The sequence below is a fragment of the Scomber scombrus genome, chromosome 6 (assembly GCF_963691925.1).
Source record: "Scomber scombrus chromosome 6, fScoSco1.1, whole genome shotgun sequence".
NCBI lineage: Eukaryota > Metazoa > Chordata > Actinopteri > Scombriformes > Scombridae > Scomber > Scomber scombrus.
In genome coordinates this window covers 14,024,818-14,041,753 of record NC_084975.1, presented here as the reverse complement: position 1 = coordinate 14,041,753, position 16,936 = coordinate 14,024,818, and the positions used below count along the sequence as shown (strand labels likewise).

The window sequence follows — 16,936 nt, the reverse complement described above, 5'->3', positions numbered from 1 at the left end:
CAATTCCAGAGTCCCACACTGCCTCCCAACCCCCAGTCCAACCTTTGCTTTGATGTTCTGAGTTAGTGATGGACTCCACGGATTCAGTTAACCTCCCCGGTGCCCAACAACTCGCCTTGTCATCTGAAAGCCTTTGCCAGTTTCACCACAAAATCTGTCGCTTCATCACCAGAATGCACCAGACCCAGTCAGCCCGATGGAAGCTATTAGTGACTCATCCCATCAGACAATCAAGAGGCTTCAAACAAACACAGATCAAGGCTGGGTGAGTTAAAACTCTTAATATAGGCTGTTAGAGTTGGTCGAAGTGAGTCAGTGTTTCATAACCCATAAAACATTTTTGATCAGTTGGAGAATTGATCGGGGGGGTTGGCGTAAACAGCATTCGTAGAGTTAAAGGAATAGTCTGACATTTTGGGTGTGCTTTTTGCTTTCTTACTGAGATAGATGACAACATTGATACAATTCTCATGTTTGTACACTAAATATGAAGTTGGAGATCTTATCTTAGCTTAGCTTAGCATTAAGACTAGAAGCTGGGGGACACAGCTAATTCTGTCCAAAGGTATAACTTGACTGCCTACCAGTATCTCTCTGGAGAGTCAAAGTCAAGGCGTCACCGGACTAGCCTCTGTTCCACTAGCTTCCATGACTCAATGTAATCTCTCATTCAGCGTTTCTTTCATCAGTCCCTCATCGTAACCTGGTTCCATCCTTATCCATTAAACTCCACAACAGCTTCTTCTGAAGTCATCTTTTCAACTTTCAAACCTGTATAGGGTTCGCTCCTCTCTGTCCTGCTGTTACCACAGACATGTCTAGCTGGCTGCGACTCAACTCAACTCACTCTTTAATGCACCTCCTTTGTCGACCCCTTGCATTTAGCCCTTGAACGTCTAGGGCTTATGGGAAGGGGTGTTTAGCTACTAAAATTAGATGTTGAACCAACAACAATGTTAAATCATTTTTCAATAAGCTACTGCTCTTATCTAAACATATGAAGCGAGCCACACAACACACTGTTGAGAAGGGCTCTGTTCCAAGGCTGTCATTTCAGTTGTTAGCATAGTTAAAAATATGATTGCGGGTTAGAACAAGGTTTTTTGTGTCTGGGACAGAACCCGGAAGTTTAATCAATTACAACTCTTTATATCTCACTAATTAACATGTAACCTTTGGAAAGAGCCAGGCTAGCTGCTTCCAGTCTCTGTGTTTAACTAAACCAAGCTAAGCAAACATTTCCTGGTTCCAACTCCATATTTAACATATAGAAATGAGAGTGGTATAGATCTTCTTATCAGTCTCTTGGGGGATAGGTTTGCTTCTGTATCCCCACACTTCAACCCACTGTTCTCTCCTCTTCTGCATAATGCTCATGTGACTGCAATAGTATGAATAGTATAGTGTGTATGTATGTAAACATAATGATGTATCTCCACTGTCCAACTTCTGTATCTAAATGTACAGTTAACGGGTTCAAGGGATGCTATGGTTGTCACTTGAGATGGTAAACACTTGTCTCACTCAATTAGATTCTCAACCTCCATTTGAGAGCCGTTTGCATTCTCAGCTGTGGAGCAGCACACAGAGGCTCACAAAAGCATTTACAGATTTGGAACGGTGTGTGAGATCCCTGCAGTGGTTACACAGGAACTGATCTGGTCCACATCCTGTCCCACGGCTCACTTTGTCAGAGCAACTCGTCTCTGCTGTTTGGGTGCAATACTGTCACACTTGGCTTCAAAGTATGAATAGCTCGAAAAACAATCAAGCACTCAAGAAATGTACATCCACTTCAAAGAAGCTGTTCAGAAAATGTTACCGGAGAATGTATTTCAGTCTTGTAGCATACTATTTATTTCCTTGTAGCATACATTATTAATTTGTTGTCTATGATTACCTCAAGGTTGGAAGTTCATATACAGTAAAACACTACAGAGTGCTATTAAGCAATTACCTGAGTACTAATTACGTCTCATTTGGCTAATAGGATATAATTATAATCATTATCATTAAGCTTGTTGGCAATGATGCAAAAACAAAAATAATTACAAAATTGTATCAAGGAAGGGTTATATGAGGTAGAAAAGTATTCTGCCTGTAGATTATGTTGAATCTACCTCCAACAATCATGAAACATTGTATAGAAGGGTAAGAAATACTTGATGGAACTTTCTTGGAGCAGACAAATATTCTCACACTGGGAAAACTTTGCACTCTTTACTGCTTTACTGCATCAGTTTTCAACTAAGATCTGAGATGACTCACTTAAAATGTAGTCTAGTAAAATGAATTTGACATTGTGGGCTCAATTTGTCATAAACAGGGGCCATCAGCAGATCTTTAGTGCATTAGTTCCTGTTGACCTAAATGTTTTAGCGACTGGGACTCTTAAATAATCAGAGCTGGTTGGCAGGCCACCCTCATGCTGGAGGGCCAAAGAGCAGAGCAGACAAGCAGGATTAAAAAGGATATGTTACCACAGCACTGGAGAACAAGAGTACTGAGCAATCAACAGCATCTTAAATTTTCTGCAGGCTTTGCTAGCTGTTATGGCCTTGAGAAAAATGGGACAGAAAAAAATAAATCTTTCACTGATGCTGTAATGTTTTCATTAATGTATTCAGGACCACAAAGAAATACAGCAATTGGAGAGAAAAGACGCATAAATGAACAACACCAGCTTAATCCAAAAAACAGTCATGATTCCAAGAATGAAAGACAATAACTAACAGGATAAACATGACATTTTTACCCAGCCATCATCTCAACTTGCCTGATTTAAAATGCAGTTTGTGTCTTTTTACTTCATATGAAACTAGTTAAAGAAATAATGAGGGATTAAACAAAATATGGGCTGTTCAGAGATAGAAAAATAGCCCTGAATTCTAGTCTTTATTCAATCCCCAATAACAGTGTCAAAATCATGCAACAATCAGAAAATTTGCAGACTGGCATTGATTCCCAGGCTCACAGGAGGTCTCAGTAAATGTCAGCTGTGAATCAGATGAGGCTATGAGTCACCTGCTTAGTGTGCACGTGTGTTGGAATCCCAAAAACACAAGAGGAAATGGAAATATACACACACACACACAACGTTTTTCTGTGCTCTAAGAACTGGACCGCAGATGTAAATTACCTATATAGCTAACTCTGACTCAACAGTTGTGTTGTGCATGGCCCCTATTAAATAAACTAATAAACTAAAAAAAGACAAGAGTGCCACACAAATCTGGTTCCGATCATTCCCAAAGGAAAACCTCCTCTTCTTTCAGATCTGAAAAACCCAAAAGCAAAACAGGGAAATGAAAAAAGAAACATTTGGACTTTGGAGTGGCTGGAACTTCCTCTCAGCTTCACAGCCGTCAACAACATCTGCAACTGCCAACCCTGGACAGATGTCCAAGCAGTAACACTAGCTCTGAGTGGGTGGGGCAAGAGAGGAGGGGGTGTGTGGTGTGGACAGACTAAAGCCTGGCTGTGATTGCGCTGTAAAGATGCCCAAAGACATAGTGGTATTCTGAGTGCTTGTTTAGTGTAGACTGGGAAAATGAGCACACTGGCCTAAATATGTCTCGCCAAAACCATTAACGGTCTTAGTTACACATGCCATTTATTTCACCTTTGAATCTGAAGAATATTCTGATTTCAGCTGGACCTCAGCTCATAAAATGATACAATAAACAACCGTGGACTTGTGATATAAATATAATAAATGTCAGAGTAGAATTTGAAGCCAAAATATATCCTTACTTGCAGGTGTGATGTTAAGACTTTTGGCATGTAATATTATAATGCATTACTGATATATCCATCTCCTGTCTATATATTATTCTTTGAAATACATACTTGTCATGAAATCTTAATGTGTTGCAAAATCCCTGACCTGGTAAACTGGTCTACTGCTTCCCATCTCCCACCCACACCCTGGCAATGTTTCGACATCCGAGTTCAACACCTGCATCCAATCAAACCCTCCCCTGCATCCTTTGCTCCACAACTCCCACTAGCAGACTGGGAGTCTGATTCAGACAGGGCTCAGAGAGGTTTTATGACAAAACCAGCTTGACTTGAATTCCGATCCACCACCGGCAAACCAAAAGGGGACCGATGACCAAAATAACAGCGGTAATTAAGAGTCGGGACCCTAAAACGAAAAGGAAGAAAATTCCACTGAAGGTCTCTGTTCTCTAGTGCAAATCCAAACTTGGCAAGCCTAACTGACGGAGGCACTTTTACAATGTCTTTAAATTTCTTGATTTAAGATGATGACTTTTATAACGTTTCCAATTATCCTATTTAATTCAATGGAGCCAAAGGAGATGGCATACAGATTGTAAAACTCAACTAACAGAATATCACACTGTGAAAAATACCCATCACAAGTCATTATATCTACTATTAAGTCAGTTATCTTCAAATGCACATCAATGTAGGCCAAGACATTTCTTAAACCAAATGTCATTTTACTGACACAGCTGGAGTGATGCATCTTATTCTGTTTTCAGTTAATTGTATTTCCCTTTTGAGTAAAGGACAAATAAAAATGCACTGAAAACAAGAATAAACAAGTACAAATGACCTGAGACTGACCTTTTCAAGCAGTAAACATGAACCTCAAAACACAATTTGTCCTGAACTCACGCAGCTCATTTGACACGCAGCAGCCAAAATTTCTACATTTCTACTTCAATTCTCAGATCTGCCGTGAAAGACATCTGCCCTCTTACATCACTGTGTAAGACACTGGAGTCTTGAACTCAATGAGGCATCACATCTGTCAGATACAGTCACATTTACTGTAGTCTGTACACTTGCCAGCAGCAGCAAAAAGGAAAACAAAACAAACCATTGCACCGACACTCTCGTTTTTGGTAAACAGTCATTTCAACATTTCTTTTCCCTTCTCTTGTATAATTATATTTAATGTTTAATAGTCAAATTAATATTGAGGAGAATGGGTGGTCTGAATATATTATGCTTGGTTGGTATTTTAAATTGGTAAGTTTTACAAAACCCCTTTTAGTTACTTTTAGTTGTTAGTGTCAGTTATGTAAGCTGTTCTGCAATTACCACAAAAATACAAGTTTTATGGCTCTCCATGACTACTGCTTGTCATGCTGTTTGTTTTCCAAACACACACGTTGTGTGTGTGCAGACCAGGGCTGAAAGATTTTGAAAAACAATATTTAATTGCAATTATTTTGACTGATTTCGCAAATGCAATATTAGAGTAAATGATAATTGCCACATCATTATTCTCATTTTCATTGAAAAACATTTTGACACACATTGAACCTACTGTGAATTTGAAAATTGCACTAGACCATATTACGATTTCAATTAATCATTTAGCCCTAGTGCAGACAAACAGAATCAGACCAAAATCAGACTGATGAGTAATCTAGTTCTGTTAACTAAGTTGTCCCTTTTCTGATTATGACTCAAATGTGTGTAAACACCCCGATTAAAGACAGATGTATTGCCTTAACCTGGTTATAATAAATGTAGAATCCACCAAAACGCGCTGACTATTGCTGTAAGAAATGCTTTCCCTGTCAGGATCCTGTTGGAGTTGAAACTGATGAAGCGCTGTGAGCCTGGGATTGGTGAGGCAGGGCCGCGCCAGGCCTGTGCTGATCGTGAGTCACACTGAAATGCATCTAAAACATCTGGTCCCTCTTATTCACACAGCCCGCTACCCTGGGCTCTGCCTAAAAAGACAAAAGCAAACATGACTGGGGGTACCCTCCTCTGCCTTACAAACACCCACACATACATTCAGAACTTTGGATTCGACTGATCTGTAGCCCTTTATCTCCAGGCCACAATGCCACAAGAACACAAAGCAGACCGCTGCTCCTTTGAAACAGTATCCAAAAGTAGGCCTCTAAATCCTTCACTGCTTACGCACATCCCACTTACACTAAACATTGGTCATAAAACATCTTGCTTTATCTTTTTATCTCATTTTTACCCTCCCCTTGTGCTGTGAATCACAAGAATCTCAACATCCCCTTACACACTAGAAACAACATTCTTGAGCAGAGAGAAAAAAAGCGAAACTCAAGCCACGAGCCAGCAGTTTGATTCCAGGACAAATCACACCCTGATTCTATGAGGTTAACCCTACAGATTGTTCAAGCATCTGCTTTGCATGTAGCAATGACGAATCATAAAGTACTGTCCTAAAGAGCCAGATCTGTACCGAAGCTAACAGGCAACAGGCATCAAAAGAGCTGATGTCTCTGGTAGTTGTCACACAAGCGCACACACAACTGTAGAAACATCAACACTTCCAGTGCAAAATGAGTTCAGAGGAACTGAGTTCAAAACGCACTTAATCATCCATTTCCTCATCATCTCTCCTTCATGACCTCACTTTAGTCTCTCTTCTATAGACTTCCTTCATTTTTCCGTTTTTCTTCTTCCGTTATCTTCTTCCTTTTCAGCACCATCACTCGAACACAATATATACTACCTCAATTTTTCCTGGTTATGGACCAGTACTGTGTTTACAGGTCTTGGCAGCATCGCTGAAGGGACCAGTGCCGAGCCGGACTCTCTCTCTCTTCTATCTGTGACCCAGTTCCCACACTGACCATGAACAATGCCGCTTGGGAGGATCCAACAGATGCACCGCAACATGTGTTGACAGGAAGCAATGGCAGTGGTTCAACAAGGGGGAGGAAATGAAGTGGGGGGGACTGTGTCCAGACTCTTGACAATCACGTCAAAAACCCCTGATGGGCGGCATTCAGGTCCATCATCGATAAATAATGCAGACAGATGACAAGATCAGTAAATTTGGTCAAGCTTTTAAGCTCTCTCTTGAGATGTGCTGTTTTTTTCAGACTGACACTGCAGGGGTTTTGGCCTATCTGACAAGAAGAGTCCTCTATAAACTTTGTGAGCTTACTCAACAGTGTTGCTATTCTGTTTGTATTGCTGCAAATATTATTTTTATTTTCTGCTGTCAGAGATTTACATAAAAGAGAGGCAGTAAAGATGGGTAAGAGAGAAAGGGGGCATCTGAGGCCACTGTGGGCACGTTGTGTTTGTCTGAGTCATTTGAGCTACCAGAGGGCACCACCCCTTTCTGTGTTTTTATGTGGCACATGGAACAACAATGCATTTGTTTAACAGAGTGGGTTTTTTCCCGATTCACAGCTCAACTGGTTTCAGTTTTCAATCATGAATGGCACAAAACATCTCCTCCAGACAGTCTCCCTTTTTGGCTTTCCTCTCACCATCTTTTTTCTCCCTCCCTTCCTTCCTTCTCATCAGCCATTCCTTTTATCTTTCAATCCTCCATTTGGTCTGCATCAGCGCAGGGTAAGATCACATTAGAGAGAGAAGGGCACTAGATAAGAGGCTATGACAGACAGGGAGTGTAGTAAAAGACTAGTTATTTTATGGTTTCTGGGTCTGCCTTCTCTTCCGCCTCTTTTCCATGAGAGGGTTTTTATAGTCCGGCAGAGATCCAGTTTTTCTAAGACTTTCAGCTGGCACAGTCAGGGCTACATTGGCATCGACAGACGTGGAACCGGATACACAAACATCTGCTGCCACACTACACATTGAAAGTGTACGTGAGCAGTTAGACAAACACACAAACAGTGTGAGTAGTGAGATATGTGTAGCAGACTGCACTGCTCATAGCAGAAAGTCTCCAGTGGCAGTATAGGGCATAATAGGTGGACAGAGGGCAGACTGAACAGTCAGTTTGCAGTCCTGTCAAAAATGTAACAGTACCTGTCTCCCAGACTACAAAGACATCTATATTTATTTTGCCAGTAATAATGGAGCATGCTTTAACGAGGCACCAAATCCTCTCACTTAACTTTTACTGAAAATATAACTGACATGACACCTCCAATTTCTGACAAATACTGCTGACATAAACCCAAATGAGCTAGGTGCAGAGTAGACAACCATGGAAAACATGCACATAAATGAAGACTATGATGGAGTCACAGAGTGGAAAAACGCCTGTGTGAAGCTGTTAAAAATCGTAGCCTGTGAGTGTGACAACTTTTCTTTGTTTGTGTAATGGGTCTAAATGCAGCCAAGATATGACCTGAAAGCGTAAACGTCTGACGTTAATATGACCTTGAGTGGCTGCATGTGGCAGGTGGCCATTAAAAGAAAGGTGTAACAACACCTTCACAGACAGATGAAAAGAAGACAGAGCAAGATGGAGAGTAAAAGAACACCCAAGAGAAAGAAACAGTGAGAGAGAACTCTTGTCTGATGAATAGTGTAGGCTAGTTTACACAAAGATAGCCTCCGTACTATTCCGCCATATTACAAAAACATAACTTTTTTGATGCAAGCCTCTCTGTAAACAGACAAATTAGACATTTAAGAAAGCACACAGGATTAAGTCTGATTTGTAATGTCTTCGTCTGAGGTTTTTAAATTCTGGTCCAAGATACACGCAACTAATCACGATAAAGGCATAAGATGTCATTAGTATGCAACCATATCTGTCAAAGCCATTCATCTCCTTGAATAAGCTTTATCACTAATAGCATGCTTGTTTGGGTCTAGTTTGTTTTGAGTGTCTATGTTCTTTCTGGGTTTCATCACATTTATGATTCGCCCACCCTCCACTCCATGAGAATCTGAGAACATACAAGGGAAGAAATGCTGCCACTGTTATGTACCACAACATTTGTGTGAAAAGCTCGACCTGCAACATGAGGTCTCAAGAAAAAGTCACAGTGTATTTGTTTTGGCATGGTGTTCATATCATTTTACAGAACTAATCAAAGTATGAACTAAAAAAGACAGAGAAAATAAAAGCTTTTTATTGGACAAGGCTTCCAGACACTGCCTAGGGAATAGAAGCCTTTGTGCAGTTTCTAGTTCTCACATCCTGGGACTCTGTGGTGTTTGTCTGCAAGAAACAAAAGCCTTCAAACATTACACACTGCAGCTTCAAACTACATTTGTTAGTGCATGTTATGTTTATGGCACGGCATACACCCTATACAACAGCTGATCCTGACAGAGCCGATGGAAGTGGACAAAAATGGGTACATGAAATCTGTGAACTGATTTGATACGTGTTGGAAAAGTGCCTTTTGGTGCAAAATGTAATCAAACTCCGCCAAAATCTGTTCTAAGATCCTATAGAGAGAGACAAAGAGGAATGCTGCTGTCAGGCTCAGAAAGTAGGTCAATAGAGGACTCAAGCATGCATGTGTATTTATGAGTGTAAGACAGAGAGGGAGCGCGAGGATGTGTGGTGAGTACCTCAATCAATTGAAAGCACACATGGAGCCAAACAGCTAATAAAACAACACAAACAACCCCAAAAAAAGGAGGCACGCACACAGTCAATGGTGCTTTGAACCAATAAGCTAAGTGGAAGACTTAGATATTAACCAGACATTAAATGAAGAACTGAGCAGCTGAAAGTACATGGTACCAGATGGTGCGTAGCTTGCAACTCCTTCAGCCCCAATTTTGAATTTGTTATACAACAAAAGTGATGATTAGTTTTCAAGTGCAACATTGAAAGCTTTAACGAATTCCTTATAAAGTATTGCTACTGTTATCACAATATTACTGCTACTACTAATACTTCTATTACTGGAACAAAGCACGTTATTGCTTTATTGACTGAATAAATAGGTTGTTACTTGCATTACATTCTTATGCCTCTTAAGTCCGCTCATTATCTTATTCCGTCTTCAGTTCAAGCCAGAAATTTCTGAATTATGAGCGGAGTACTCATGCTTGAGCCAGCAAAATGGCAAATACAACTCCGGATGTGTGAATTTAAGGCTGCAGACATTTTTGCTATTTTTATTCAAGAAGAAAGCAGTGCTGTGGTCTTACTGGGCTTTTAAACAAAAGGGGCTACTTTGGTGGAGGCTGTTGTTAATGGTGTTGTCAAGAAAATAAAATATGATCCAATGAGGCTGATTTGAGCAATAGTTTCATGATTTTGAATGCTTATCAGATATCAAAACATTGCACTGTGCAACAATCACTAGGGAAACAGTAAAATTACACTGTCCATGTTATCAAACCAGAATGTGCACTCGCACAAATCTGATTGGCAATTATGATGCCTTTTGTGCCAGTGACTTAGCATTGTATTGCAGCAAAAAATGGGCCAGATTAAATTTTTTTTGTGGATGACCCTGGGTTTTGTTGCTGGAGCCCTCTGCCACTGCTGCCCCGCTGTGGCAGGGTTGCATGGCCCCAGATACAGCACAAAAATGACCTCATTGAAATTAATGTCTGAAAACAACCATTGTGCTACAGCATTAAGTCAACCAATTGTTTTATGTTCCTGTTACTCTGATGCAATGGCTTTTCTGATTATTAAATATTCTATGTGGAGAAAAAAAAGGATCAAATAGTCAAATTCTTCTTATTGAACAGCCAAATCCAGGTTGACTGACAAAATTCTGAGTCTTCAGTCGTCCATATTTGGCCTGAAATGGTCATACACAGGCCGGCTCTGCTTTGATCGAGACTCACTTAGATCTCAGCAGAAAGAACAGAGAAACAGGAAGGGCCCTTGGTCCAAAACATCCAAGACAGAGAAGGAGGAGGGGCAAAGCATGAACAAAAACAGACACTGCGAGTACAAAAAGAATGAAGTGTCTCTGTGTGTGTGTGTGTGTGTGTGTGTGTGTGTGTGTGTGGGTGTGTGTGTGTGTGTGTGTGGTGTGTGGGAGGGCATGTTTCTATTAAATACATAATTGTCATATCCAATTGTATTTACGAGGCTGTTTGACGGGGTGCACCTGTCCAAGTTGACAATGTAGAAGCAGGCTAATTCACAAATTCATTTCATTACTAAATTTGTATTGCCTGGTCGGCCAATTACAAGACAAAGTGACAGTTAGCAGCTTTCGTACTTAGAAGTATTGCAAATGCTGTGACTGGTTGAAACTGTGTGTTGCACTTTTTAGGTGATAACTCTCAAACACTCGGTGAAACCTTAAACTGACTTATACAAGAGAAAAAATTTGATTGGCCAGTGACTCCTTATGTTAGAAGAAGCATATTTCAAGTCATATTTTCTGGCTTAGTACACATTGTTTTTATTTATGATTCTCTCTCTCTCTCTCTCTCATTTAGAGGTCCTCAAAATAAAGGCAAAATATGGGAAATATATGTTTTCCAGTTGAATGTGGCCATCATGGATGCAACATTGGGCAAACTATGGGAAAAATATTCAGCAAATATCCATAACACATTCACATCAGCATCAGCATCGTAACACTCACAGTGACAATATAATAGGGGGTGTGAACTTCACATCACCACACACGGAAATCACTATGGTTCACCAACCTGATGACCAAAAATGCAAACATCCAGCACCTGCCAGTTGCATTTGCATGGAGAAATCACAGCTAAAATGGTAATGAACTGTTGTGCAATGACTGAAGAAACAGATGCAGCAATAAAATTCAGGGTCACGTTTTCACAGACCACTGAAGGCTGTAATGCATGAAAAGAGGTAAAGATATCTCTGCAATTCAGAGAGAAATCTGGAATCCTGGTACAGAAACAAAGATGTTCTTGTCATGTTGTGTCAGGTGTGTTACATTTTTGAGGAAAATATTAAAATTGAACTAGATAGTGACAGACATCCCAACTCTCCCGGAAGTTCCAGGATTCCCCCTCATATTGATAGTGGCTCCCATGATCACACACAAATAATTTGTGGTATCTGCCATTACTTTTATCCATTCTCATTAAAGTAAAATTTCATTTTTATTTTTTTATGAATGATGCACTGACTGGTGAGCACTTTAAATGTCATTGTACTTGTGACAATCTATCTATCTATCTAAAGTATGCAGTGATAAAAATATATGGTTTATAGTCTGTAGTGATTAAATATATTACTAGAACAACTAGCTTTGTTTACTGTGAATATGTTCTTACCTGTCCATCCTGACCAACATGCACCTGGTGGATCTGGAGGTTTCCCTGAAATAGAGAAATTACAAATCATGCCAAAACCCCAATGTCATATCAAATATACACAATTATTAAGTTATTTTGATCAGCAAACATAAATCTATATAATAAGCACAACTTGTTTACTTCTTGGCTTTCCTGGCTATAATTTGTGCTGCATGACAGTGACTATATGAAAAGTGTTACGACTGTTTATTTTGGGTTGTTTAATATTTTGGGGGCATTTTATGCCTATATTAGACAGCGAAAGTAGAGATAGATGACAGGAAACAAAAAGAGAGAAAAACAGGGAATGACATGCAACAAAGGCCTGCTTACGAAATCAAACATCAGTCATCCCAACCAGTGGGCCCCCTGGCTACGCCATCACAAGTTTTTATGGCATTCTGGGCGTGCAATGTTTGTCATGTGTTAATACCGCTCTGATGCGCCGCTCTGGTGCTTTTCCTCCCCCCGAGCCAGCTATTGATACCTCTCCTAGGGACGTAGCTACTGCCGGTGCTCCTGCTCACCCCGAGCCAGCTGTCGATACCTCTCCTAGGTACGTAGCTGCGGCCCGGCCACAACATTCCCCTGCTCAGGCACAGAGCACTGAAAGCCCACAGCCATCGTCTCCTCGTCCTCTCTTCGCTCCTACCACACTCATCGTAGGAGACTCAATTATCAGGAACACTCGCTTCTTCAACGCAGCCACACACTGCTTCCCTGGAGCCACAGTGCCAGTTATCCTGGATAAACTCCCTGACCTGCTATGCTCTCTCCCATCATCCATTAACCGGATTCTAGTTCATGTAGGAACCAACGACACGGCTCGTCAGCAGTCGGAGCTGACCAAAAAGTACTTCAATGCCCTTTTCTGCCTCTTAAACAGCTGTGGAAAGGATGTCTGGCTCAGCGGACCTCTGCCAACTGATGGCCGTGGAGCTGGGCGCTTCTCCAGAATCCTCTATCTTAACACCTGGCTCCAGCACGCCTGCAGAATCCACAATATTGGTTTCATTGATAACTTCAGCCTATTCTGGAACCGTCCTTCCCTAATCCGGGCCGATGGACTCCACCCCAACAGTCTGGGTAGCAGAGTACTAGCAGCTAACATCCAGCATGCTGTCCAGACCCCCCCCCCCCCCCCCCCCCCCCCTGTGATTGACTGCTCTCCACCCATGCCCCCACCCTGGACCCCTCTTCTTCTCTGCCTACTCCGGTAACACACAGTACTGTGTCTCTCACAAGCTCCCCCGGGCGACCAACCGAGGTTCTGTCACTTCCCCTGGTCCACTGCCCTTCCCATGGTGCACTATCTCCTACTAGCCGTCATAAAGCTACTACCACTGTTGGGATTAAGTGGTTCCAAATTCCTGTTGTTATTTCACGTAGCAAATCAATGCACATGTGCAGGAGCACACGAACTGTTGATCATAGCGTCCTAGCTAAACCAGCCAGGTCAACTAACACCAAACCTCACATCAGCAATCTAACCCTTGGGTTATTTAACATCCGTTCGCTGACCAACAAGGGACCTCTGCTCTATGATCTAGTGAATGATCGTAAGTTCGACTTCTTCTGCTTGACTGAGACATGGCAGCAACCTAATGACTTCTCACACCTTAACCAAACTATTCCTCCTGGGTTTGTCTACACATCACAACGCCGTACCTCTGGCAGAGGGGGTGGCTTGGCAATACTATATAGTGAAAAGTGGAAAGTGTCCGCTATCACTGTGCCTGTGTACCCTTCATTTGAGTCCATTGCTCTCCTAATCAAGGGCCCAACTCCTACTATCCTCGCCACTATCTACCGGCCACCCAAGCTAAATAATGCCTTCCTACAGGAATTCTCTGCCTTCTTAACAAACTTATGTTCTGTGTCCCCAAATCTACTACTACTGGGAGATTTCAATATCCACTTGGATAACATCAACAATGCTTTTACAAGGGACTTTACTTCATGCCTTGATAGCTTTGGAATACAGCAATATATTGACTTTCCGACAAACTCCAAAGGTCACATTCTTGACCTAATCTGCTGTTCTGGTGCAACCCCTCATAACTGTTGTGCCTCAGACCTGCCTATCTCAGACCACAAGTTAATATCCTGCAATGTCAATATAAGATTATCCAAGACTAACATACATCGCTCTATCACATTCCGAAATATTAAGAATATTGACTTGCCGGCCCTCTCCAATGGAATTGATGACATGCCTAGCAGAGAAAATGGAGCCACCACAGATGAACTAGTATCTCACTACAATGATGGACTTCATGGACTGCTAAATACTCTTGCACCTCTGAAAATCAGATCTGTTTCTTTTACCCACTCTGCTCCTTGGTTCACACCAGCACTACGCCAGCTCAAAACCAAAGGCCGTCGATTGGAGCGCCTCTATGCAAAAACCGGCCTTGCAGTTCACAAAGAAATGTATTATAATCACATACTTCAATACAAGGATGCTCTTTCTTCAGCCAAGACCACATACTACTCAACCTTAATCAGGACAGCTGATGGGAACACTAGAGCCTTATTTTCAACTCTCAACAATATTCTGAAACCTCCTGATGCTCTGCCATCTCACTTACTCACAGTCGCAAAGTGTGATGCCTTCATGACCTTCTTCAATGCCAAAATATCCACCAGACACTGACTGCTTCAAATAACTCTGCATCCTCTCCACACTGAAATAACTGGTCTCATTCATAAATCCAAGCCATCTACCTGCCAGTTAGACCCTCTACCTACCCACCTGGTAAAAATCTGCCTACCTGCCCTATCCGTGTTAATAACCGACATCATTCATTCCTCACTGACTTCTGGTGTTGTCCCAGCATCACTAAAGACTGCTGCAATAACACCAACACTCAAGAAACCTGGCGCTGATCCGAATGATTTGAACAACTTCCGACCCATCTCAATCCTGCCATTTCTCTCCAAAACTCTGGAAAGAACTGTTGCAGCCCAGCTCCACACCCCCCTATCTGACAATAAACTCTATGAACAATTTCAGTCTGGCTTCCATCCCCTTCACAGGACCGAGACAGCACTAGTGAAAATCACCAATGACCTCCTGATGGCATCTGACTCTGGACTTCTCTCCATTCTGGTTCTCCTCGATCTGAGCACAGCTTTTGACACCGTCTCCCACGAAATCCTCCTGGACAGGTTATCCTCCATTGGAATCACTGACATCCCTCTGGCCTGGTTCTGATCATATCTCTCTGGCCGCACCCAGTTTGTTCAACTTAAGAACCTGAGATCCGGCTCCTCCCCAGTCTCTAGTGGTGTTCCCCAGGGCTCTGTCCTTGGCCCCCTCCTGTTCATTATTTATCTTCTACCTCTTGGTCATATTCTCAGGAAATTTGACATTCAATTCCATTGTTACGCTGATGATACCCAACTCTATCTTTCCACTAAGCCTTCTTCCACTCTGCCACCCATCGCCCTATCGGATTGCTTACTGGAAATTAAATCATGGGTCTCACTCAACTTTCTTAAACTCAACGGCGAAAAAACTGAGGTCCTCCTCATTGGTACCAGATCTACCCTAGCAACACTCAACACTTTCTCCATGTCCATTGACAATTCCACTGTTCCTACATCGCATCAGGTAAGGAGCCTTGGTGTTATCCTGGACAGCACATTATCTTTCGAAGCCCACATCAATAACGTTACTCGGACTGCATACTTCCATCTACGGAACATCAACCGTCTCCGTCCCTCACTTTCACCAACCTGCACCGCTATCCTGGTAAACACCCTGATCACATCCCGTCGGGACTACTGTAACGCTCTCCTCTTTGGTCTTCCGCGGAAATCTCTTCACAAACTCCAGCTGGTACAGAACGCAGCCACCCGTATCATTACCAGAACCCCCTCTATTGAACACATCACTCCTGCCCTGCAGCAACTTCATTGGCTTCCTATCAAATCCCGCATTGACTTTAAGATTCTACTCCTCACTTACAAGATCCTTCACAACCTGGCACCATCATATCTCTCGGAACTTATTCACATCTACACACCCTCCCGAACTCTCCGATCCTCCTCCGCCAACCAGCTCTTTGCCCCATCTGCCAACTTAACTACCATGGGGTCAAGAGCTTTCAGCCGATCTGCCCCCCGCCTTTGGAACTCTCTCCCACCAGACATTTGCACTTCGGACTCTGTTTCCACCTTTAAATCCCGCCTGAAAACGCACTTATTCAGAGTGGCATACTCTGTCTCACACTAACTATGCAATCATGTTCTTGCTTATATGTTGCACTGATGCACTTTATAGTCACATTCATATTTATTTCTTTATCTTTGCACTAAAATGTACCTGATTTTTATTGTTTGATGTACTGTCGTGTTTTTGTGCCTTGTAAGGTGTCCTTGAGTGCTTTGAAAGGCGCCTTTAAATAAAATGCATTATTATTATTATTATTAATACACAATGACATAAGAATGAAAAGAGGACGCAATGTCAACTGTTTTGTTATTCTATAAATTAAAACAAAAACACATTTTTGCAGGCACAAACCCGTCAAATCATTCCCATCGTGATGCAATGACCATGATAACATTTCTGACACCCACAGTGATATTAACAAGACCACATGAGAGAGGGCACCACAAATGCTGAATTTAGCCTCAGCTGTTTTCTCTTCCTAACTGTATTTCACATATATATGCAGTGCTGTCTGAGCTGCCATATGGCCAGAGAGCAGTGTAATCTCTCAAACAGCTCATTTCCTTTTCAAGCACGCTAAAACCAATGTCTTTAATGAAAGGGGCCAGTTCCTAATGAAAACATATTCTGTGAGTGGCAGTTGGGAGATGTGGGATTTTGTTGCTAAGCTTTGAACTCTAAAAAACAAACAATATCATGGAATAGGAAGGAGAAAGGGGGGGGGGGAATCTGGGCTCAGCCACAAAGAGCAGGAAAGGCTTTAGAGCTTTTCTGCCTCCAATTCACTCCGTCTCTCTCACTCAATCGTGCATT

General features: G+C 41.9%; 1 protein-coding gene across 2 annotated transcripts in view; it reads right to left on the bottom strand.

The window, feature by feature from the left end:
• The window catches only part of banp (BTG3 associated nuclear protein), a 40,515-nt gene that overhangs the window by 9,013 nt on the left and 14,566 nt on the right, over positions 1-16,936 (bottom strand). For both annotated transcript variants that reach the window (XM_062420545.1, XM_062420546.1), the window contains exon 11: positions 11,923-11,967. In XM_062420545.1, coding sequence (XP_062276529.1) covers positions 11,923-11,967 — 45 coding nt within the window. The remainder of the gene's footprint in view (positions 1-11,922; positions 11,968-16,936) is intronic.